Source organism: Malus sylvestris, chromosome 5 (assembly GCF_916048215.2).
Source record: "Malus sylvestris chromosome 5, drMalSylv7.2, whole genome shotgun sequence".
NCBI lineage: Eukaryota > Viridiplantae > Streptophyta > Magnoliopsida > Rosales > Rosaceae > Malus > Malus sylvestris.
Window position 1 is genome coordinate 39,950,472 of NC_062264.1, and position 26,192 is coordinate 39,976,663.

The following is a 26,192-nucleotide window of genomic DNA, read 5'->3' on the forward strand; positions in this document are numbered from 1 at the left end:
ACTATCAGACTGCTTTTTTTTTTTTCCAAAAGCACTTTTACAAAAAAGTTTACCAAACACTCAGCTGATTTATTTCACAGCCGCTTATTCTTACATCAGTTTTTTTTCAAAGCACAGCAATACCAAACCAGCCCTTAATGTTGTCCTTTTTGGGATTTAAGTAGCTCTTAATTGGCAGTTTTTTGTTTGAGGAAACAATACTACAAGGGACTCGTTAAGTTCATACCTATAGACTAATAGTTAAAGATACGGAGCTAAATTTTAAGTTTTTAGACTCTTATATTGGAGATAGCCTAATTAAATGCATGGAGTAGATTAACGAATAATTAATATATGAATCAATTCATAATTTCAAATGTTGCATGGAGTAGATTAAGTGTCACTTAGTACTACGGTCTAGTGATATTCCTTTTCACTTGTAAGTGAGAGATCTTAGGTTCAATTCTCGTCAAAAACGAATTTGAACCACATTACTGCTAGCCCATTGTGAGGTTAAGCATATCCCCTTTCCCCTTCAGTGTAGATAATATTGTTTGTTAAAAAAAATGTTGACGTGTATCATATTTTGAGCTTATGCATTTCTTGTAATGCACACTCCTTTCAATTGTTGTGAGCATGGGAATGATTCGGTATGAGATACTATACCGAAATTAGTATCCCGAATCCCAAACCAAAATTTTTCGGGACGGGAATTTAAAGACCAATCCCAAACCAAATTTTCGGGAATCCCAAATTTCGAGAATCCCAAAATATTTTCGGGATTTCGGGACAAATCGGGAATCCCAAATTGAAATATGAAATTACGAATTGTTGTTCAAATATATAATTCAAGAACATATTCATGAACTAGGAATGTCATTTCATTCACACTACCATTTAATCTAAAATTGGCATGTCTGACTGTTTTTATCAGAGTCAAAATTCAAATTAATTAAATCCTTTTTGCAATTTGTTGAGAGACAAAAGAATCAAGCATTGTGAAATCATCAGTCATGGCAGCAGCAATAATAAAATCCAAATGAATATCAAACAGAACATGAAAAATATGCAAGGTGTAGGCATTCCAGGTTGTGGAGCATGAATTAGAAACTACTAGCATCAATTATAAAAGAATAATATATATAACATATATGTATAAATATATATATAATAATTAATATTATATATTTTCGGTTTGGTATGGGATTCCTGAAATATCAAGAAGCCAATCCTGAATCCCGTACCGAAATTTCGGGATCGGTTCGGGATAGCATCCCGAAAATTTCGGGAATTTCGGTTTGCAAAAATTTTTGGTTTGGGATCGGGATTTTTTCGATTCGGTTCGGGATTTTCGGGAATTTTTTCCACCCTTAGGAATGAGTAGGTTTCATGGTCAGCCGCAGTCTGAACTTCGGTGTACAGTTTGACTTGCCTAATTCTCTATAACTTAAAACATACCTTCTTTCTATAAATATTATCGCTTAGTTGTAAAAAAAAAAAATATATATATATATATATATATATATATCTACATCAGTAGCAAAACTATTGATTTAAAGTATACAAATGGATTAGTTTAATGTGTCAAACTATGATTTTTGTAGTAAGGAATAAAAACTAGGACTTGAATCAAGGAATGATGCATGGTTTTGGATAGGAGAAGAGATCCTATCCGGATCTCTCCTACCAATCAATTAATCTGGGTCCTTGAAATTTAATCAAACGGCTAAAATTATTATAACCTTTTAAGGGGCTCCTATATGTAGCCGTTGGATCAAATTTCAAGGGCCCGGATTAATTGATTGGTGGGCTTTAGAGGGAGAGTTTGAAACATTTTTTGTACATTTTTGTTAATTTTTCTTTTATTTCTCTTACCATTACAACAAACTATCATATTATGTTCTTCAAAATATATTTTTTTCGTGCAAAATCAATTATAATTCATATTTAAACACTTCTAATCAACGATTTAAAACCTAATTAACAACACAAAATTTTTGTTGTTTTTTGTTTATGCCTTACCTATAGGTGATTTTAACATCTCTAATTAAAAATAAATAAAAAATATACACTGAATATACATTTTAACATCTCTATATTTTTCACTTATTTTTTTACTTTTCGGCATAAATATTCTACCAAATGTACACTTGTTGCTCAATAAATAGTAAATCCACTTCCAAATACATTATAAAGGCTTCCTTAATGCTCATGAAAATATTTCGAAAAAATAGAAAATTTGCATTTTCTACAAAAAAAAACGTGTATTAACAATCACAGTTGTTAGTCAATTTTGCAAATTCGTATATATATCACCGTTCAATATATTTATTTTCACCTTCGTCTCACTTGCAAAGTTTTGAAAATTAAAGTGAGACTTTCCGTTGAGATTCTTGAGTGCAAAACCCCATTTGACTATGTTTTGGGTCTCATTATTTTATTCTTTACTTATTTTTTTAGTTTTCAGCTTAAATATTCTACTAAATATACATTTGTTTTTCAAGAAACCGTAAACCTACTTCCAAATTCCTTAAAAAGTTTAACTTAATGCTCAGGAAAAATATTTTGCTAAATAAAAAATTTGCATTTTTGTCAAAAAAATATGAGTGTTGAGCAGGCTAGACACACGCAAAACGAGATGGACGTAGCTCATGCAAAACAAGGTGAAACATGGCACGCAAAATAAGGCGGGCTCCACTCACAAAAAATTGGGTGGGCTTTTGGCATGCAAAACGATGCGAGCTCCGCTCACGAAAAACGAGACGAGATACTTTAACGAATCGAGGCCAACCCTGTGCACGAAAAACGAGGTTGGCTATGTGCACGCCCAAAAGATACGGGCTTCGTGGACGAAAAAAAAGGGAGGGCTTTTGGCCGGCAAAACCATGCGTACTCCTCACATGCAGAACGAGGCAAACTCAGACACACAAGACGAGTCGGTCTCCATGGATAGAAAACGAGGCGGGATTCATCACGTAAACCGAGGCTAGCTGAACGCTAAAAAGATACATTATTCTAGCACGTAAAACGTGGCGATCCCGCACACAGAAAATTAGGTGGCTTATGGGACAAGAAACGAGGTGAGGTTAAAAACATTCGTGTGACCCAGGCGCTAAAATGTGCCAAACTTAGGGTGTTATTTTTACAACCCGCTTCTATTCACTCGTTATTGTTCATGTGCTACTATTCACATATTCCTAAATTTAAAGGTATTTGAACTTTTTTTTGTTTTGTTAATTTTGCTTTTATCTAATTCTAAACTACATATTAATAGAGCTATCTTTGTCAACCAAAAGAGGGTGAAAATATTATTTAACGAAACAAAATTTTGGTTGTTTTTTGTTAAGCCTCACCTACAATTGATTTTAACATCTCTAATTTAAAAAAAAAATATACACTAAATATACATTTTAACATCTCTATATTTTTAACTTATTTTTTACTTTTCGGCATAAATATTCTACTAAATGTACACTTGTTGCTCAATAAATTTTCAGTCCGCTTCCAAATACATTATAAAGATTTCCTTAATGCTCATGGAAAATATTTCGAGAAAATAAAAAATTTGCATTTTTTACAAAAAGATGTGGATTAACACTTACATTTTTCGGTCGGTTTTGCAAATTCGTACATAAATCACCGTTCAATCTATGTATTTTCATCTTTGTCTCACTAAGAAGTTTTGAAAATTAAGGTGAGACTTTCCGTTGAGATTCTTGAGTGCAAAACCCCATTTGACAATGTTTTGGGCCTCAGTACTTTATTTTTCACTTATTTTTTTAGTTTTCGGCTGAAATATTCTACTAAATATACTTTTGTTGCTCAATAAATCGTAAACCTGCTTCCAAATTCCTTAAAAAATTTAACTAAATGCTTAGGAAAAATATTTTGCAGAAATAAAAAATTTACATTTTTGTCAAAAACATGGGTGTTAGGCAAGCTCAACGCACGCAAAACGAGGCAGACGTAACTTATGCAGAAATAGGCGAACCATGGCACGCAAAACAAGGCAGGCTATGCTCATGAAAAACGAGGCGAGATACGTCACACAAAACGAGGCCAACACTGCACACGGAAAATGAGGCTGGGTCTGTGCACACCAAAACGACGTAGGCTATGTGAACGCAAAAAGGGGCAAACTTCTGGCAGGCAAAACAATGCGGACTTCTCACATGCAAACGAGGCGAACCCAACGCACAAGACAAGGCGGGCTCCGTGCACGCAGAACAAGGTGAACTCCCGGGTGCTCAGAAAACGGGTCGGGCTCCAAGCATGAAAAACAAGACGGGATACGTCGCGCAAACCAAGGCCAGCTGAACGCAAAACTTGTAGATTCATGTTTGTATAGTGTCTATATTTGGGTAAGATATCGGTGGATGCAATGTCTTTAAACCGGAATCAGCATTGATATTTGATTGTTATATCGTCGCTTAACCGGGTTATGCGCATCCCATGGCAGAGCAAATGCAATGCACATCATTGTACTGTATTGCTTAATTGGCTACGTGATGTTTTAGGAGAAGCGAATAAAAACACCGGGTCAAAACCAACATATATTTGAGCTGCAAGACACAAGAAGTGAACAAAAATAGATTCATCATGGTGCATGGTCAGCTTTTTAACTGGAAGTTTCACATCCCAAAAAATAGCTATGTTTCAGTACTTTACAAGAACAAATTAAGGGAACCAGTAAGATGCTGCTCTAGCCACAAGGACGGTAAAAAGAATGAATGTAACGCTTTAAACTACAAAAGTAAGAAAATCAAATGGAAAAGTGAAAAAATATATATGAACAACGTAGTATCGGAAAATGCGGCAATTACCATTCCAGGACGGATGCAGTCTTCCACTGAAACTATGTGAATAGAGTTACAACGTCTCTACGGTATCCTCTCACAATTAGAAGTCTCGGCACATTCTCCACCAACAAATCCATGTACTCCATGTAGAAATATGCCGGGTGGTTGGCCGGCGGTGGAGGTAAGCTCACAAGCACAACCGCAGCCATTCTCGAGTATCTGAGTATTGTCGAGTTCAGCTTCAGCGTAGTGTAAAGAAACTTCTCCACCTGCTGCTCAACCACGAAAACTTGCCTCCCGTCAGCCATCAGAGGGGTCCCTTGTTTCTCAGCTGTTGCCTTCATGTTAGCCATGTAATCAGCTATCCGCTGCTGAGCACCAGTGTACGCTTCCATGGATTCATCTTGAGGAGAAGCACCGTCTGCTTGCACGTCCCATGATTTCATTGTTACAACAATCACTTCAGCATGCATCCGAAGATCATACAGAAACTTCTTGACATCAGCCTTGAGCCCCTCCGCATCAGTATCCTCCTCCGCGATGCAGAAAACCTGGATTTTGCAACTCTCAAAGCTTTCCTTCGTGAGGAGGAGTTGAGAGAGAAGAAGCATGAGACCCCCATCTCTCACTATCCAATACAAGTCAATGGTACCATACTGCCTTTGATACTCATTAGGCCACTCGTCAAGACCCTTGACAATAACAACAGCCTTGTTCGCAACAATGCAATCGTTAATTATTTCAACGAAAGTGGCTGGAATTTCCGTTAAGTTTTCACGACGCCATATCTCAGGATACCGCATCACCACAATGTTTGGCTTGAGGTTTCCAAGACCCATTGTCTGGACAATGCCCCGAAATCCTTCACACACACTGGGGGCCACGACAATCTCAGCTACACCTTCACAATTCTTGTAGTCAAGGTAGGTAGCAAGCTGTTTGCATGCAGTCTTAGCATCTTCAGCACATTCACGGTAATCACCGTCCATAATAGCGAAAAAGATGGACATTCCCCTGCCCTTCTTCTTCATACAGTTGGCAAAGTCAGCAAGTTTGGGATGGCAGGGTACATTGTCTGGCAGCTTCCCCCATGGCCGGCAGAATATCAATGGGATGGGGTACCAATTCTTTGGGTGCACCTGGTTTGCTGCATGCATGGTGAAAAGATGAATAAGAAAAAGTTGAAGTATACTTGCACGCAAGCACAAACCATTGGATTAGCATGCACTTCCTCCAAACCATCGGGATGCCCCCGGCAACCACACCACACAAACACGCTCCCACATTAAAATTTTCACCTAGAAAGGTAAAACTTTAGATGTACACGTACCTCCTAGAGATCGTAGACTGCGGAGAGCCAGTTGGAAATATGCACTCTTGAAACCATCACCCCAATCCCCAGCCTTGCCTTTGATGCTCACATAATAATAAATAAGGCTTGCCAGGGCTAGAGACACAATAGTGAATGTCCAGGAGATCAAGAACATGATCACTGTATACAAAAAGAAAACACAGATGATTAATATAACGTTAAAAAGAAATTGAATTTAACCTACTTACATCACGCATAAGCATGCACATATGGCTACAATAACTTGCAGTACGACAGTAACAGAATCACGCCACCGTCAGATGCTAATCCATTTAATCAATACTAACAGTGACGAGTATACAGGATTCATTAGTTTAACAATCCCCAAAGCTAGGTGGGCTGGAAATTTCCAACTAAATTTCAAGAGCTGACAATTGATTTCCCTACCTATGCTTTTACCGTCTTTCTTAGCACCTCTATAAAAATAGATCATAATGTTAAAAATCAGAGTACAAAATAAATATAATAGGTATAGTATACCTATACAAAGTGAGGCTCCAAGAAGAGAGAGGCTCCAGTGGTGAAATTTCCACCGAGGACGCCAACTGGGAGCATCTAGAAGATCCAGAAGGAAGCAAGATAAGTTCACACCCGCATAACACAGAAGGAAAAACATAGTTATAGTTGGTGTGATAAGATCCAGGTTCCCAATAACGACACACCCGATACAGAGGAGCGCTGTAAACAAGGTAGCAATGTGAGGCTCATTCCCCTCTGAAACCCGGAAGTAGTTAAGAACAGGTAAAATGTCATCATTGGCTATTGCTGCAAGGAGACGGGGGGCACCAGTCAGGCTTTGAAGAGCAGCACCTAAGGTTGAAAGAATTATTCCAATGTAAATGAATACTGGGAAAGGCCAAGCTATTGTAGCCGAAAGTAGCCTGCAGAGAAACTCCAGTTTCAGCAGAAACAAACGATGAATAAAGTACATTAATTTGCCAATGCAAAATTCTAATCGACACATACGCAGGAAAATAATTAACTAGACAGAAACTCCCAACTTTTAGAACTCAATTGACACAATATAGATAATATAATAAATAAGTGGCCATGGACGAAACTCCAAATCGATGGATTTACCTGTTCTAAACCCTGTCTAAACCCTGTCTAAACCCTGAAGAGTTAAGAACAAACAAACAAAAACAAAAGGAACTTCCCGACCAGAGACTAGTTAGACATCATCTCAAACAGATCTTCTCGGTTCTTACCTTCTAACAAGTACAAACCTAGGAATTACATTATCCTTTTATTAGGTGTCGAAAAATTCAGCACAAAGAAAGATGTTTTTCTAGGTTTTGAAGAAAGAACAGCCACTGACGAAAGAGGGGGAACTTAGAAAGTTTAGTAAAAGATTTCTATCACCTGTCTCCGTCCTTATGTTGAAGAACTGCCAGTCTCTCTTTCCAAATTTGGATTTTTTGTTAAAAGTTGATGAGCAAAAATGAATATTGTAAAAAAGATGATTCCTAGATGTCTAGTTTGCCACATGATTAACAGAGGTGGTCATTGCCACACATAAATGAGAATGGAAAGGAAAAAAATAAATAAATTATACAACCTCAGGCAACTTTAAATTAATATAGTTAAAATGAGAAAGAAAAGATAGGTTAGTGCCTCAAGGAAGAATACTAGAGAATTTGTATACCTGTCAGTCAAAAGCTTCTCCCTGGTTGCAAGGGCTCCAAATAGTAACACAGAAACCAGATACATTGCCGTAGTTGTAAGCGTTGCAGCCAGTGTTCCGATAGGAATTGAACGCTGAGTATCTTTCAGTGAGGCTGACCGATTTGAACCTGCCATAATTCCTGTCACAGCAGGGAAAAAAAGGCCGACCATTGCACTGGAAACAAAAATTAATAGCAAAGTTAAAAAAAGCAAAAGAAAATTATATCCGCCCAAAATTCATAACCAACAAATCAAATAAATTGCCATACAAACATACAGCTAGTATATAAAATAATAGCCTTTCACCAAAAAGGAAAATAATAGTAGACAATTACAAGTTTAAAGAAATAGATTGATGAAACCGTGATTTTAAAAGAATGTCCTCAATAATCATAAAAAGAATACAAATATTTGCATATTTATAAGTTTAACTCACACCAGCAAAATAGTCAAATTACTAAAGTTCAAAAGATTAATGCCACGACTAACTTGAAATTCCAGGATACTTTTCCATCAGGATCAGGGATTCCATTGTTATTGGTCCTCTGATAATCTGAGCTCCAGTTTTCCTTAAAAGAGTTCAAACTCAAGCCCGTGACCCCATCTGTAACAAATATTACAAGAAATATTATCCATTTACCCCCACCAAAACCAAAGCCAACAAGTATAAAAGAATACATTTGATGGGGACCATATATGTAAAAAGTCCAGTTACCATAATATAATGCGATAGTCGACTTGAACTAATCTGCACACCTATGTAAAAGTAAGCTAATCTTTAAGAAACTGGTCCAGGCATGCAGCCTTTGACCACTAAAATGAAAAAAATAAAAAATAATAACAGTATCCAACTAGATCCGAGTACCAACATCCGAAGATATTTCTTCCAGTATATTTGTTCTTGAATGGGGGCAGCGTTGCTTAGATTATTGACTTTGTTTCGTGCTTTCAGCTGAGGTACTAGCTTACTTGTATTTTCTTTTATTTCTAAACCTAAGTTTTTGTTTTTAGTAAAACTATTATTGTTGTTAATATTGCTATCATTATTATTGCAAATAATATTATCTCTAGCATTGTACTAGTAATAACAATAAACAACAAGCTGACAACAACACAACACTGAAGGTTCACAATATTACTTATGTATGAAATCAAGCCTACGTATTTTGACCCCAAAATTAAATACACAATTAATAATAGTAGACCAATTACATAGACAAAATATCAAGTACATGCAAAAACATATATACATATTGATAAGTGCCAGTTTCTGAAAGAAAGTTAAAGCCACTAACCTACAGGGTGATTCTTCCTCGCCAAAGCAATCCCGATATATATGCAGAACAGCGAGAATAAAACAGGTATGAGGAAAGCAGGTGCAACCCGATTGATCATTTTCACACCACCAAACACAATAAAGCACAAAAGAATAGTCACAACTATCCCATAGATTTGTAGGTCATGTGAACTCGGAGTTTGTATTGGAATTGATGTTCCATTAACTCTTGTGGTCTCTGTGTTGACAACATGAAAAAAGAAAAAGAAATTACATACAATTTCAAATATTAGAAACAAGTTCTTTGTTTTTATTTTCTTTAACCTGAAATTTTTTTGGCAATTTATTCCAATTCCCAGCAAAACATTTCAAAGAAAAAAGGTTCTACTATTTTTTTTTTTGTTGACAAGAAACGATAGAACTCTTATTAAAACAGCAGAAAGATTTACAAACAAGTGGATAAGAAGTCCACTATCTAAAAAAACCTAGCTCAGACCTCTCAAGTAGGCTACTTTACAAGAACCAAAAGTTGGACCAAATTCATTTTACAGCTGCTAACACATCCATCATTATATATGAAAGAGAATAATCCCTGAACTCATTAGAAACAAATGCCCAGAGATCTGCCCAGTATCTACCTCTATCCCAAAGTTCATCTACTTTCACTCCCTTATAATCCTCAAAAATTGTTCCATTCGCTCCAACCAAATGTTCCAAAGGACTGCCAACACCGAACAGCCCCACAAAGCTCAAAATTCTTGACCATCAACCACGGTTTGAAATCTTTTCCTATTTTAGGTTTAACTTTATTTTTTAAATTAAAAAAAAATGTAATTCACAACTGGATTGAGGTTTTTTTCTTCTTTGTTTAAGATATAAAAATCCTTAGAAAAAAAAGCTCAAATTCTAACAATCCTAGAGATAAAAGCATTACAAGTGCTAGAACTTTTCCTAAAAACAAGTACAGATTTTACCACTGCCACAAGCCATACAAGAATTTCAAATTTAGTCAGCCTAAAAAAATTCATAGGAAAGATATTATTGTGAACCGGAACATTGCTAAATTACCTCTAAAAATCCCAGCTGCTGGTACAGCTTTCAAGAAGGTTTCAACAGCTCCCAATACATAACTAAAATAACAAGAACATGAAACCTAAGGTCAGTACTCAACAACCATCCAGCACCATGCATAAAGCAATCAAAAGAATAGAACACTTTATTCAAGACTCAACTCCACCGGCCTCAGGACGTCAACCATCATGTCATTATGTCATCACAATTAACTTAACAGTGAACACTTACAGAGATCCGGCAACAGCATTTCCTAGAAAGAAACATAATCCAATGCTAACTCCAACTTCTGGACCAAGGGCACGACCAATTAGATAGTAAGGTCCACCACCCTAGAAGTAAAATGAATACAAAGAAGAATTCATTATCACTTCTTTACAAAACCTATTTGGTGAAAAATAAATTAACTCATAAAATACAGCGTCAGAGTACTCAAAGGAAAGAACCATAATTCAACATGCATTACCTGATATGTGAATATAACACAATTCATTAACATATAAAGCACAGGGTTAGCGATTCTTTGAAAGTAAGAATAACTGTTATGATTGAATCAAAATTGTAGACGCACAATCATGTAGCAATCTAAAATGGTATCACAATCCAGTTTCCAACTGTTAAGAGTCACTAAAATATAGCTCTGGTATTTTATGACAGGGTGACGACATTCTTAAAATACCCCGTCTAATATTTCTCTAATCTGTCTTATCATATAAATATTGTGTACCTTCATAGCACCATTGGTTGCAATTGCACTCAATGATATTGAAGTCAGGAAAGTACACAAGCCACAGAAGAAAACCAATAATAGTGACTCAGCTATGCCAGCCATACCAACAATCCTGTCATTTTTACATGTTAAGATATAATATCAGTAGCTTTTTTATATAAAATTATAAAAAAATTTAATTAAAAACATATATATCCGTAAGAACATGACTGGTCTAGAAGGAAAGGAAGCATGATGAACTCAATCATTTGAAAAGCCATAAAAAAGAAAGATACAGAAATAAAAGCAATAATCATCAGATTTGTTTCACATGCATTTTCCCAGTTCTATTAAGCCTAACAAAGAGCTTTAGAATGAGGAAGAAGCGTGCCAGAGAAAAGGCCATTTTTATATATTGTCCATGCATCTTGCAAACAGCTTGAGAAATAGAATAAAATAGTTGCGTATCAAAGAAAGATGAACCTCAAGCAAATTAAGAATTACCAAGAAAAGCGGATATAGTAGATAATTCCCAATATGTTTTGAAGGCACGGCACAAATACACCCATCATTGTTCCCAATTTGAGATCACTTGGCTGCATGGTGATGCACATCAAAAGATACAGAAAAACATCAGAAATTCGGAACTGCAGTTCCAACTTTCAAGAAAGCATAACAATATGAGACTTCAACAACTCAAAAGGGGTAAAAGGCATACGCTACAAGTAACTATACATCTAAGCCAACATCCTTATGATTTCTTAACCACACCTACTTTCAAAGTAATGTCAAAATGACAAAAATAGTTGCACTGTTTTATCTTGTAATTTCCTCTATTGAATCCAAGCAAGCAACGAGATAAAGAAGGGACTTATGCAAGATACAGCAGGATTGCCAATAAAGTACCATACCTTTGGTTGCCCCTGAGTGATAGCAATATCTTCACCATCTCTAGGACTTGATGGTGCTGCAGTCTGCTCATCTGTCATACTGTAGCAAGCATGAAACAAATAATTACCAGCCAATCAGCAACAAAAGTTATACCAAACATAAGTAAATAGCTTTTGTATCAAGAAAATTCTCCAAAATCAAACATGGGGGGAGAAAACTGCCAAAATATTCTCTCATCCTTACATCGTTTCTCAGAAAGAGATTACGCAGAAAACAGAAACCACACATCAAAAACCATAACTTTAAGAGAGAAAATAAATTAATTGTACGTGTGCCTGCATCCCTCTGAATGCCTAGACGTGTATATGTGTGTGTGTGTATTGATCAATTAAAATTATGTTCCACGGGCACCAGAGACAGGGGTACATAAACAATAAGACAAATATCGTAAAACCTAGGATACAGATATGGCAAAGCAAAGGACAAGACAGCAAACAAAATAATATATTCAAAGTGCTTCCTCTTTTTTCATCAATGTTTTCTTTTCACGTGAGCCCTTAACATTTTAAAACTACCCGCGGAGACGTGATTTTCCTAACAATTTCAAAATCATTGTTCCTATGCACCATGTACATGCCATATTCAAGTGTCAAATTGGATACAGATTTGGAGTATCAAAAGCATGTAAATCAGATACTACATACCTGAAACTTTTTTAGAGTATCTGCGTTTAAGGGTAACAGAACATGATAAAAAAAACATACCAATGAACATATCGAACATACCTCTTCAGACCAAGAATGTTGACGAGAGAATCAAAACCAAATAGTTCCAATTTTGATTCTTTCTGGGGCCCATTGGCTTGCACATGAGTAGAAGGCCCTTCTTTTACGTTAGAACCCATGTTTTCTTGGGTGCTCACTTTTATTTTCCTGTCCCCCAATAGACATGTACAGAGATTATAAGCAAGAATAAATAAAATTATATTCCACATGTTGCTCAATCTTTTTTGCATGCAATGAACAGAAACCCGCCCTTCAACATATAGGCACAAAATAAACCAAACTTACCTGAATAGGAATATCAATTTACAAGTATCTTTATAGCTATCAAAAACATTTTGACAAGGAAACTCGGATTTTTTTGTTCCAAGGAATTATTGCAACAACCCATGAATAAGATATCTCTGACTTTTCATGGACTGATGTTATGCCAAACCATAGATTGGGTTACCCATGAATAATAATAAAAAATGTATAACTGAAAAATGCATGTACTCTTTGTCAGGAAACATGTTTATCATTAAGACAAAAACACTGCAAAAAAGGATGGACAAGACATCCATCAAATTACAAATTTGCTTACTTTCAACTCAAAACTCCAAACCAAAATGATTGTATTTAAAGGAATATCCTGAAATGCTTGGATATAGATGACCAAAACAAAAATCAAACCTAATTTAGTCCCACACTCACCCCATTTCCTCCACCCTAACATCAACTAACCTCTTATTTCATTCCAACCAAACAATCCACATAAAAACCAATACCCCACAATGCCAAATGATAATCACATTGTGTTGGCCCCAGTCCCCAACTGATCTTCACCAGCAAGGAACAACAGTTTCAAAGCTAAACCTAAACCACCCCGACAGTTTCATCAGCCTAACCCAAATTTGTGTTGTAATAGGATCAGCACTCTCCAATATCGCTTTGCAAAAACACAGCACACCACTATGGAGATCTAAACAGACATAAGCTCAAATAGACTTCTTTTCTGGAGCATGTCATAAGTACTAATGTTTCATGAACCAATAGAAAACAAAAACTGCACTTTTGATTGGGCACACCGACCTTTCACATCATCTATATGGCTCAAAACCTTGATCAGTATGCAGATAACAAAATTAATGATTTACCCGACTGCAATCTTTTATCGAATTGACCAAGATATGAGGAGACAATACTCTCGGAATTCACAATCATTCAAAGTTCACTCAAAAATTTATATCCCCTACAAGCAAAAACCAAAGAACATAACTACTATACATGCCACTTGGAATTAACTTTCAAATGATTAGTGACTTAGGCAGCGCTTTAGTGTACATTCGAATTCAGAATCCAAGCATCTTAAGAATTCCCATTATTTGAATTCAATAGCTCATTCTACATAACAGTCAACATCCTGGCAAATTGCACTTGTGGGTTTAACTCATTTTTTTATTTCGACAAGATTCATCATAAAGAAAGCTTAAAGCATCAAAGTGCACTTGTGGGTTTAATTCATTTTCGATTTCCAACGAGAATTCATTATATACAAAGCTTAAAGCATGAAATTTTACTTGTGGGTTTAACTCAAATTTCCGACAAGACTCCATCATACACAAAGCTTAAAGCATCAAATGAACTTGTGGGTTTAACTCATTTTCCACAATAAACCCAATAAACGCAAAGCATAACGCAACAAAATTCATTCTTTAACCACCATTCAAATCCCTAAGTCTCAGATAAAGAAAGCGCACATACTTGAGTGAAGCTTGGTGGACGGGGAGAGAAGACGAGGAAGAGGAGGAGGAGGAGGAAGGATCCATGGACGACATCTCGAGCACGGCGCGATCGTCGTCGACGACGGAGCGATACTTGCGACCCCTCTGGCCACGGAACTCCTCTTCCGCACCGGCTTCGACGTCAGCATTGTCCATTTCTGCGCCCTGTTTGGATCGATCAGATACAAAACTATTCCCACAGAAACTGGATTTAGATCTGTGCGAGAAACGGATAGAAAGAAAGGATTTTTATATAATATTTGCGGGAAATTAAGAAACGATGATGTTATTGAATACTGAATGTTCAAAAGAAACGCAAAGAAAAAGAGAGAGGCGTCTTTGAATTGAAGAAACCTGGAGACGAAATCAAATGAGAAAAAAAGTTGAGAAATGAGGACGTTAAATTTTTTGGCACGGCGGTAACAGCACGCGCCTTTTAAACTCGTTTTCGCTTTCTGTAAAAACCCATTTTTTGTTGGATTTTTAACTTTTTTTTTAGGAATATTCTCATCTCTCGGGCTTTTGGGAGCTAACTTCGAGTTCCATCGGAACTTCGAAGTTAAGCGAGTTCACGTTAGAGCAATTTCATGATGGGTGACCCACTGGAAAGTTCTCGTGTGAGATCCTTGAAACAAAACCGTGAGGGCGTGGTCGGGGTCCAAAGCAGACAATATCGTACTACAGTAAAGTCGAGCTCGGGATATGGTGGGGTCCGGGCGGGGATGTGACAATTTGGTATCAAAGCCAATCCCTGGTCGGAAGTGTGCCGACGAGGACGTCGGGCCCCTAAAAGGGAGGATTGAAACATTTCACATCGTCTAGGGGAGTGAATTATCTAAGCTTTATATGTATATTCTCATCTCTACCTAGCACAAGGCATTTTGGGAGCTCATTAGTTTCGAGTTCCATCGAAACTCCGAAGTTAATCAAGTTCGCGCAAGAGCAATCTCATGATGGATGACCCACTGAGAAATTTTCGTGTGAGTTCCTAGAAACAAAACAATGAGGACATGGTTGGAGACCAAAGCGAACAATATCGTGCTACGGTGGAGTCGAGCTCGGGATATGGTGAGATGGAACCCGAAGCCAGTGAGCTCCCAAAATGCCTCGTGCTAGGTAGAGATGGGAATATACATATAAGGTTTAGATGATCCTTCTTGTGTGAGTTCCTAGAAACAAAACAATGAGGACATGGTTGGAGACCAAAGCGAACAATATCGTGCTACGGTAGAGTCGAGCCCGGGATATGGTGGGACGAAACCCGAAACCAGTGAGCTCCCAAAATGTCTCGTGCTAGGTAGAGATGGGAATATACATATAAGGTTTAGATGATCAACTCCCCTGGACGATGTGGGATGTTACAATCCACCCCCTTAGAAGCCCGACGTCCTTGTCGGCACACTTTCGACCAGGGATTGGCTCTGATACACACTTCCAACCAGGGATTGGCTTTGATATCAAATTGTCACATCCCGGCTCGAGCCCCCACCATATCCCGAGCTCAACTCCACCGTAACACGATATTGTCTGCTTTGGGTCCCGACCACGTCTCCACGATTTTGTTTCTGTGACTTCCGACCAGGGATTGGCTCTAATATCAAATTGTCACATCCCGGTCCGAGTCCCCACCATATTCCGGGCTCGACTCAACTGTAGCACGATATTGTCCGTTTTGGGCCCCAACCACGCCCTCACGGTTTTGTTTCTGGGAACTCACATGATAACTTCTCAGTGGGTCACCCATCATGGGATTGCTCTTTCGCAAAAGCGCTTAACTTCGGAGTTCCGATGGAACCCAAAGTCAGTGAGCTCTCAAAAGGGCTCGTGCTAGGTAGAGATGAGAATATACATATAAGGCTTAGAGGATCCACTCTCCTGGGCAATGTGGGATGTTCAATGAATGGATTCCTTTTTTTTTTTTTTTTTTTTTTTTTTAATGATTTAAAGAATGAATCAAACCATCAATTTTCACATCGTGTAGTCTACAAAATATGATTTAAAAATATATATTCCCCATTTATGGAGAACATTAATGCCTCTAACTGTTTTTCGGAAATACTATAAAATAAATGTTACCAAAATTGCTGAGCATATGAAATGAATGATGATTTCGTGGTATTTTTCTTTATTTATGAGAGGAATGTCTTAGATTCGATATTTGTAAATGGTGAGTTCAAACCAAATTATTATGGATGCCTCCCATTGTGTAACTTAGTTTAAATTCTCCACCCTCAATGTAAACTTATCCTTGTATTAATAAAAAAATAAAAAATAAAAAATACAAATAAAAACAAAGTGCATGTCTTATTAACCGTGTTACTAATACAGTATTAGTCAATAAGTTACAATAACGATAACAAATACACTGGATTTGCAATATAAAACAAGGTCAAGGGTTCACGATGATACGACTCATTTTTGTTCTTATCATATAGACAGTGAATTTCATATTTTTTTTCTTAAAAAATGAACCAACTAGTGTTTTCGTCACAGTATTCCACCCTTTCAGGGCCAACAAGGCTCACAAAAACACTTCAATCTCTCCTGACAACCAACCAAATATAAGAAACATTTAAATCTCAAAAGGTTAAAGAGGGTTGCAACAAAAACATTGCCAAGGGTCGTTTGAATTTTTCATGAATTTTGTTGAGAATATAACTAAGAAACAAGTTACAAGGTAACTTCGTTGTCCATCTCCACTACACATAATTAACATAGAATTATACAGCAAGGGACTAAACAGGTGTATTAGCACAAGAGAAGCAAAAGTGGGAACTGAGTTTACGAACCGAAATCGAAGAAATATCCAGCGTAACACAGAAAGAACTTCCAAAACTATTCATCTTTAACAGAGCCTTTCTTTTGCTTTCCATGCCTCTCCTTTAGTTTCTCGACTTGCTCACTCGCATTATGCTGACTGGTGACCGATCCCTCTTGAGCGCTGCACATCTGGGACTTAATCTTGAACCCGAATTTCTTTGATACGTTTCCCCACGTGCTAGAACCTTTTACGCGACCCAACTTCTCGATCTCTTGTCTCATGTTCGAACACTCCTTCTCAAGCTCAGATACCCGCATCCTCATATTATCCATCCCAACCTTTAAAACCTGATTTTCCCTCACGGTTGTGGCCCAGCCTCCCTCGGTAGACCCAGCAAACCCGCTTCTTAACTGTCTTGATCCATCAAGATTTTCTGAAACCAGAAAGCAGTCCGCAATAGATGTCCTAAGCTGAAGCTGCTCAAAGAAGAGAACTTGAACAACTATTCTAAGGGGTAGCCGCTCGTTCTGTGCAGCATGAGTGCAAGCTTCCAAGGAAAGCTTCTGGCAGTCCATCAACCGGCAGAGCTGTTCCCTGTCGGACTCTGCCAACCATGGGTGTGACTGCAAGTTGTAAGCCATTGAAAACAATAAACACAGAAAGTTACGCGATTGTGATTCTAGAAACATTGAGGTTGAGAGAATATTTATAGAGGATGTGATGTGGTTATTTTCTACATGGCATGATGGGTAAACTGTCAATTCAACGGTCTTATAACGAAAAAAAAAAACAAAATATATATGAACCATTGATCGATTCTTCTAATTACCTTCAAAAAAATATCTATTGCGCGGTAAAGACCATCATCCAAGGGTCTGGCATATTCTGGAACAGCAGCAGCAAGAGCCTGAAACTTAGGGAGCTTCAAGTTGACATCAGGGGCGACCTCTGCAAGGTATCCATCAATGAGCTTGGCTACCATTGTGATTGGGGTCAGTGAAGGGCCTGAAGACCCGATCAATTGTTCATCATCAACCGAACATGGAGACACTCCTCCTGTAATTTGTTCCATGGCAAGGAAATGGTCTAGAATTCGTTGCACGCAGTCAACATTGTATAGAGTCTCCATAGAATAAGAGAAGTTTGGCATCAAAAGATCTTCCAACGTAGCTTGATCAAGCTGCATGCCAATTCTTTTCTCAAAATTTGATATGCAAGAAGGGTTCGCTCGAAGAATCATGGCTGTTCGAAGTAGACCAAACAAAAATTTAGTTGGAACTACACGCTTCTGAAATGGAAGTAACCGATCGACCTCTTCAAGTAAGAGCTTCTGGTCTTCTTCTGATGGTGGGGACCCCAAGGACACTGGTTTAAGATTAGTACTATAATCATTGCCTTGACGCCGATTGAGCCCAGGAAGGTACTTTTTTGCATAAAAAGTGATTGAGGCTGCAATAATCTCCTGTTTGATGCCACGAGATTCCATGACCGAAATCAGCCTCTGGTAGAGAGGCAAGCTTAAGGTTGATGCATCCTCGTACCACCAATCTGAACTTGATTTCTTTGGTCTGGCCCCCGTACTTATTCCATTCCACAGGACACTCCCACCAGGACTTTGCATGGGGCCGCCATGCTCCTTGACAGGCCACCCAAACAAATTAGGATCAGTGGATGCTTTTGTGGCAAGTGATTCCATGCACCTTTTTGGAATGTTGAGTTCTTCAGCATAAGGGAGAATGTCATCACAAGTTTGAAGTGCCTTTAGAGAGTCCTTCCAATTTCGAAGAACTACTTGATTGAGAAAGGCTTCACTTTGTGTGATTAAGTTGTCCTCCCCGTACTCTTCAGTCATTTCTAGATGCTCAGCAGCACATCGTAGATATACAACATTTGAGGCAGTTAGCTCAAATTTCACCCCGTAGCAGAACTTGGCTACCAATTCAAATGTTTTAGCCCCACCAGGAATATCTGGGATGGTTATGACACGTCCTTCTTCTCCTTCAGATGCTTCGGAAATCAGTCTTTCCATAACCCCACTTTTGGAGAGCAAAGGAAACTGCATCGAAAGGCCATTCAAAGGTGAGCGTAGCTTTCAAATTTTAATCTATGCATGCATATGGGGTTGACACAAAATTATGATTGACAACTCGAGCGTAGAGCCATAGAACCTCATAAAAGGAGTCAAAAGCCATTCTCTAACAAGGGTAACCAACGAATTGTCCCAAGTTGTAAAGACAGTAAATCAAGTGATAGTTATACCTACCAAAAGGAAGTAAAAGGAAACATGGAACAGAGAAGCTTACCTTATGCAGATGAAATGACATCTCTCCAACTTCAACAACAATGTCACTAGGAAGCCCAGTGGTGCAGAACCTATAATTGTTACAAATCATATATATGTCAGTCAACCAAAAAGAGAGAATAAGGGGAACTAATTTACACATAAAGGAGTAATTCATTGTATCAGCAGTCAAAAAGCCGAGCGAGTCATGATTTTTGAAATCAATCATGAAGCATAGACCTCATAATGCAAAAGGGTAATCAAATACATGGCTTCCATTTCACAACATGGATACAAATCCATCATAGATAATCATTACCTAGTACAAAAAAGAATACGGTCCGACATCATTTTGTACTGTTAATCAAAAGTATAAGGTTTGAAAATAGAAAAATGATTACTAGCACAAGGCAATCTACACAGAGAATTCAACCGCCCATTTATTATGCAGGAACATGCAACTACTAGATCCTGATCATCTAAAGAGCATATATAATCGTAGGTATAACCAAACAGCATACGCTAAAGCAAGAATTCATCCATTCTTAACAAGCAGCGAAAATGTTTGTATCAACCGCCTTTCTTTTAAGCATTCTTCGAGCCAAAATCGCAGCAGAGCAATGGAAAAAGAATACTCTGAAGTAACAACTCTCCAAATTTTACTAAATCCCAGCTAACACATAACAAATTTTACTTTCCATACAAATCCAAGGTTTGCAGACTGAACATAAACCATGTAAAAAATAAACACATAATTAAACCATTTTAATTATGATACAAATTCTGAACAATTCAGAGCATATATACATATACATACATATATATACACACAATCTGTCATAAAGAGTATCAAATTTAAGATGTCAGGATGCATACCAGGCCTGTCCTTGTTTATGGAATGCATCAGTTTTAGATCCCAATTTCACGCAAGCCATTTTTCCTCCCAGTGAAAGCAGTACAGAACAACTTCAAGATCAACTTCCCAACAGAGATAAGCCAATCAGGTATGCAGAAACAAACCCCTCAAGGCAAAATGCACAAGTAACTGCCCAAATCAGGGCAGTTTCATAAGCAGAAACAGAAACCCAATTAGCACTTTCCCTCAAAAACACTGTAAAAGCCCAAATCAGCCAAGAATTCCCTGAAAAAAGCCAAAAGCAGAACCCCAAGAACGCTTAAACAGCTCCACAATGCAGCTTTCTTTGCAGAAACCACTGAATTTTCTGGAAAAGCTGACCCAAAAAACCAGTAGATATAACAGAAGAAAGGGAGTTCCTTCACAAACCCAGTTCTGAATATGAAAATTCCTCCAAAACAACTCCACCACAGAATACCCACCTCCAAAAAAACCCCAAATCAGAACCCAAAAACCCCACCAAAAAAAATAAATAAATAAAAACTCAAACTTTCTAATTCAGACCGCGAATTTAGGTCAACCCCTCCACACTGCATCCCCAGAAAACTCCAAAAGGAGATGCTATAGTAATTTAACTTAAAAGAAATTTCCAAAATTTAAAACCCACAAGACACAAGGGACCAAAACCACTGACACCTTATTAAAGTAAAAGGAGTCCTCCCGATGAATGTGTGATGTAAAATAATGTCTGCAAATGTAAAACCGGAAGACCCATTTGCCCAAAAGACAGCGAGGCGCTTGGAAACCCTAACATGCAATGGCCATAATTAATGGCAGCACAGCAGCTCTCCCTCTCTCTGGCTCCGAAGGAAGAAAGACCTTCTCCTCTCTCACGCACACGTGTGGGGTCCTCTGTCTTGCGACACACTCATTGCACTTTAATAACTTGGTTTAGGAGAAAGAGAATCTTTAGCCCAAACAATGATTTTGGTTGTAGTTGAAGCAAATTTCTGCTTTTCGTCTTTGTATTTTCAATTTTCGCGATTTAGGGTTTTTTTAATAATGTGAGAAAGAAAGAAAAAAAAACCCATATGAGGGTAACTTTTGTTTTTTATATATAATAATATTTGGCTCGTTTGGAAGTACTTTAAAATAATTAAAAGCGTTTTTGTTAAAATTGATTTTGGATTCTAATAACAGTTTAAGTGTTTTTTTTGTAGAAAGCACTAGATATGTATTTCTTGCAAAAAACACTTTAAATACTTTTCTACGATCGACTTGAATTTGTACTAAAAATTAGTTTCGGAAATATTTTTACCAAGAGTAGTTATAGTCATTTTTTTAGAAATGTGGTAGATTCATTAGAATAAAGAGCAAATGACATTGCAAGAAGTCAATTAAAAGAAAGCAAAGACTCCTCCACTAAGTAAATCTAAGATTAGATTCAGAGGGGTGTCAAGCCAAGTACAGCACTTATTAACAATAAGACCGAGGCGAGCAAGTTTGTGGGCGATTTCGTTAGCTTGGTGGCGAATATGGGTAAAAGAAACTCCAATTACTGATAGAATCATGGCCTTAATATTCTCTATAATATGTCCAATCGTAGATAGATTAGTAGAAGGTCAGTGATTCCACAATCTGAAGCTAATCATACTCAAACATAATATTTTGATAACCCATGCCGAATCACACTCAAATAGAAATTGGTATTGAATTGAAATATACGTCAACTATAAATTTCAAAATTAAAACTATGAGTATTTCGTGTTCAAATTAATTCTTTTTTCTTAATATAACCGAGTCTGCTGATAATAGTAATACCGATTGTAATTAAAAAAACTTCAACTAATGTATAGACACTAAACTTTTTTAACTATAATTTTTTAGGGTTTTTTTTCTAGTTTATTGACAAGAAAGAATAGAAGCAACAACTATATGTTTGATCCAGCAAGGCCATGTGGGTGTGCGTTACTAACGCCTATATGAAAATAATTAAATTATTCAGCCCAAAACCAAAAGAATAATATTAATTAAATATAAATATAGTATTAGTACGTCGACATTTTAACTGAGATTTTGACTGATTTCCGAGAATAAATATTGATAGGGGTTTGATTAGAAAGATAGTCAATTTATTGTCCCGTGCAGATGCATTGCATAAATTTAGAACCGGGACCAATACGTTGTCGTTTACTTACCTACCCCTCCTTCCCTGCATTGACGGAGACGTATGCTCCGTAAAGTCGGTGATGACGATTCGAGACTTTATGGGAGATTGAACCGTATTTATGGAATTTCAATATATAGCTCCATTATATATCAGTTATAACATAGGGAATTTTAACAAAAAATTTCTAATACGGTTCATTTTAGAGCAAGTTTACCTCTAAAAAAATGCGTCAGCACTCAGTGAACAGTGATATACCTCAATAAACAGTAATAGGCCAAATGCATATTCATTCCTATAAGAAAATAGCCTAGTCAATTTTATTAAAATATTATTATTTTTTATTATAAAATAATAAAAATAATAGTTTTATTTTTAATTTCTGACTTTAAAAAAAATTATTATTTTTTGACATTTTATTTTATTTTTTAATTTTTTTATTGAAAAATTTGGACTGTTGATCTGAAAATCGAACGGTCCTCATTGTATTACATCAGTAGCCATTAATTTTAAATTTCAATTTTTTTTACTGTTGGAAATCCAATGGACAGAGAGGGGTCACGTGTCCCCATGCCAAAACCCCATGGTGCGCCTACACAATAGGCCCCACTAGGGCTAGGCACGGGCCAGGCCTAAATTTGGAGGAACCGGATCATACCCGTTTTAAAATGTAACGGGGCGAGTCAGGCCGGGTAGAAGAATTTTGAGTTTAGAAACCAAACCTAACCCGGCCGGTTCAGAGTGGGTCTATGAGTCCAATTACTTTTTCTTTTCTTTTTTTCTGTTTTTTAGGCATACTGCTAGTTTCTTTTTTTCTTTCTCCTCTTCACAACATCTTCCTTCTTGGGGACGGCAACTTGTTCAACAGCTACCCAGAACTACAGATGCTTTGGAATGGATCTACTTCCACTGAAGCGTTCCCGGATTCAATAAGGTGGAGTGCTGAAGCCTACTTGTCGACGCAGCAGCACCTTCTAGACTTCTGGTGGGTTATCAGGCGGTGCCCACAACCAAGGATACAACAGCAGCGGGGAAGGGGATGAGGCAGAAGAGTATGATGGTCTGGGTTTGGTGATTGGGGTTGATTTGCCGAAGGGCTTGAAGTTGAAATCGGAGGTCAGGAGACCCTCGAAGTCGTTCATGGTGATTGGGATTTCTAGGTCTCCCTCTCTCTCCTTCCTCATCCTTCTGTTATTGGTTTTTGGCTGTATAAAAACAAATGGAAGGATCTCTGAATTCTCTCAAACGGTAGATGTGGAATTATATGAAAAGTTAAAAATGTTATCTTGTTGCAGAAGAGGACAAGTAACAGGGCAGATTGAGGGAGACAATAATAGTGAGGTGGGGGAAACTTTATTGCTTCTGTCTCTGAGTGTGGCGTGTGTGTACTGCATATGTGAAAGGACATTAACTCTCTCATTTTCTAACAAAAAAAACAGATGTGGCTTCTTATACACCAAGCGTCTGTCTTGGTGATTTTATATTATATTAATTTATAACTTTACAAGTTGTGCATTGTTCAAGATGGAATTAGAAGAAACAAGTTCGGACTTAGGAAACAATCAGGGCCAGGGGCTCGTTTTCTCTAAATCTGTTACCACCCCGCCCCGTTAATTACATGGATCCGCCCCGTTTTTTGGACCCGCCCCAAACCTGGCCCGAACTGCATATACACGTCCCGACCCGTGGGTCAGGACCCGTTTGCCCACCCCTAGGCCCCACCTCTGCGACGTTGTCGGCCATTCGCGACCACGCGGCTGGCGCAAAAATAAAATTTAAATGGCTTGTGACATCATGCTGACGTCATCATGACGTCACATAGGTCGGCCCTTAGCTCAGCACGTTCTGGGTTGGCCTATGGGACGACTTAGGCTGTCAGTTGGCCGATTTGACTGGGCTGGAGGGAATTAGTTGGGTGCTGAGCTATTTTGGCTGCTGGTTGCCGAGCTATCCACTCCCAGCGAACTTGCTTTTAACAAAAAAATCACATTTTTATACTAAAAAGTCAATCATTGTACTATTCACTTTATCCTTTATTTTGTCCTTATCGTTAAAACTCAAAGTTTTCAAACATTTTTCATTAGTTTTCCTTATAATGAAATTATTATTGAATTCGTCGTTGTCATTCTTAAGAATCGGACTTAAAACATTACTTTCGAGTAAGGTTAGGTGAACCAACTTTTTAGAACACCTTTGTAAATTTATGATGTGTCGTTAATAGAAAATAAACATGTTAATCAACAGTTAAGTAATAATTCAATCATTAACAGCTACATCATATGATTTACAAAATATTGCTTAAATAGATTATCTGAAGCATTATTAATTACTTTGTAACTTATAAGTGAATACAAATATTATTCTACGATAAAACTAAAATGACAGTAAACTTAACATAGAGTGTTATTATGTCCCCTTACATGTTATCACTCTTACTCAATGGTCAATATTTAGGTTGGGGGGGGGGGGTTAGATAATAGTAAGGTATAGTTGTACTTCTTTTCACTTATAAGTGAAAGATCTTAGATTCGATTCTCGCTAAAGACGAATTTAAACCTTATTCTTGCTAGCCCATTGTGAGACTAAGCCCACTAATTTTCCCTTAGTGTAGATAATATCGTTTGTTAGAAAAATAAAAATTTAGGTTGGGGTGTATCTTCATGTCATCAATTGGGCATCTTTCATGAAAGTTAAAAAGCTCTTGTATTTTGGTTAAGTGTGGCCTCACATTGATCTACTGGGTGTGTGAGTTGTTTTAATCAGACAATACTAATGTTTATTTTCTAAAAACAAGTTGCAAAACCAAACATAAGAATAAGAAATACAAGGGTACATGAAACTTAAATAAGATAATTATACTATTTTTTTAGTAGATCGATAACATTAGTGAGTTAAATAGTTAGTTGTCAGGGCAAGAGAAATCGATATGAATAAAAAAAAATACATAGACATAATTATTTTCTACCACTGTAGTAATGCGCCATCTGCAAATTAATTCTACCGGTTTATTAAAGTTTCAAGTTCATTGTATTGCTTAAAAAATAATGGCTAGGATTTGAAAAATAGTGATTGCACATAAACGTAGGTGTGAAGTTTTGTGCAGAGTTCAATGCAATGCAAAACACACATAATCTTGTATAATGTAAGTTTGCACGGCGTGGGAGGGACGTTCAGATAACATGAGTATTTATTGTATCAGAATTTGCGTTGTTTACTTTGTACTTCATAATTTACTTTGCAAAACAATAAAATACAACATTTCCAACCAATCGATATGACCGTGGAAAGCGGTTTTTGCTAAAACTCGAGCAATTTCTTGAAAACTCGCTTAATCTTTGAAACTTTATTTTTGTTAGTTGATGATGAGAGAGGAGAGGAAGGAGTCAAACATGAATGTCTTACATATTCGGGAAAAAAAATTATAATTAGACTAGTAACTAATTGATATGCTGTGAATGAAATTTGATGAACGTGATATAAAATTGGTAAACATTAACGAGCCTTAAGCCACAATAATTGATACAAAGCACACAAATGACCATTACGATGGAGGTCTCAAGTTTGACTTACTTGAATGACGAGTTTGACATCTAATTTTATTATTAGACCTTACATGTAAGAGAAGTACTTTTATAGCACAAATGCACATTCATCGTGTCTACGATTCAACGCCATATGACAAAAGAATTGCACATGTTGTTCTAGCACCGACACAAAATGCTACAACATCGTATACTCGTGTCATGTAAGTTAGTTTAGGCTATTAACCCACCAAAACAAGGCCCTAGCATTACTAACACCGTATAACACCCTTTGCGGC

The 26,192-nt window shown here is 37.2% G+C and overlaps 2 protein-coding genes across 2 annotated transcripts; both read right to left on the reverse strand.

Annotated features, from left to right (window-relative positions):
• Window positions 1–4,558: 4,558 nt before the first annotated feature.
• LOC126623627 (cation-chloride cotransporter 1-like) lies at window positions 4,559–14,696 on the reverse strand. The gene is made up of 13 exons (XM_050292578.1): window positions 14,288–14,696; window positions 12,548–12,694; window positions 11,783–11,861; window positions 11,376–11,467; window positions 10,890–11,004; window positions 10,394–10,494; window positions 10,160–10,221; window positions 9,111–9,329; window positions 8,305–8,419; window positions 7,796–7,990; window positions 6,631–7,031; window positions 6,109–6,270; window positions 4,559–5,925 (listed from the first exon to the last, which is right to left on the reverse strand). Exons 1-13 carry the CDS (start codon window positions 14,461–14,463, stop codon window positions 4,835–4,837), a joined length of 2,955 nt encoding a protein of 984 aa, XP_050148535.1. The 5' UTR covers window positions 14,464–14,696; the 3' UTR covers window positions 4,559–4,834.
• Window positions 14,697–16,918: 2,222 nt separating this feature from the next.
• On the reverse strand, window positions 16,919–21,175 carry LOC126623595 (BTB/POZ domain-containing protein At1g30440-like). Its single transcript, XM_050292533.1, has 4 exons — window positions 20,226–21,175; window positions 19,372–19,441; window positions 17,898–19,124; window positions 16,919–17,691 (listed from the first exon to the last, which is right to left on the reverse strand). The coding sequence occupies exons 1-4, from the start codon at window positions 20,282–20,284 to the stop codon at window positions 17,143–17,145; spliced, it is 1,905 nt and encodes a 634-aa protein (XP_050148490.1). The 5' UTR covers window positions 20,285–21,175; the 3' UTR covers window positions 16,919–17,142.
• Between the last annotated feature and the right edge of the window lie 5,017 nt (window positions 21,176–26,192).

Excerpts from the sequence above, each read along its gene's own strand:
- LOC126623627 (XM_050292578.1), bottom strand. The coding sequence starts at position 14,463 with ATGGACAATGCTGACGTCGAAGCCGGTGCGGAAGAGGAGTTCCGTGGC. Across the intron at positions 11,862-12,547 it reads AACATTCTTGGTCTGAAGAG|TATGACAGATGAGCAGACTG; the intron begins GTATGTTCGATA and ends TGCTTGCTACAG. Across the intron at positions 7,032-7,795 it reads GAGAAGCTTTTGACTGACAG|GCTACTTTCGGCTACAATAG; the intron begins GTATACAAATTC and ends GTTTCTCTGCAG.
- LOC126623595 (XM_050292533.1), bottom strand. The coding sequence starts at position 20,284 with ATGGCTTGCGTGAAATTGGGATCTAAAACTGATGCATTCCATAAACAA. Across the intron at positions 19,125-19,371 it reads TGTCATTTCATCTGCATAAG|TTTCCTTTGCTCTCCAAAAG; the intron begins GTAAGCTTCTCT and ends CTTTCGATGCAG. Across the intron at positions 17,692-17,897 it reads CAATAGATATTTTTTTGAAG|TCACACCCATGGTTGGCAGA; the intron begins GTAATTAGAAGA and ends TACAACTTGCAG.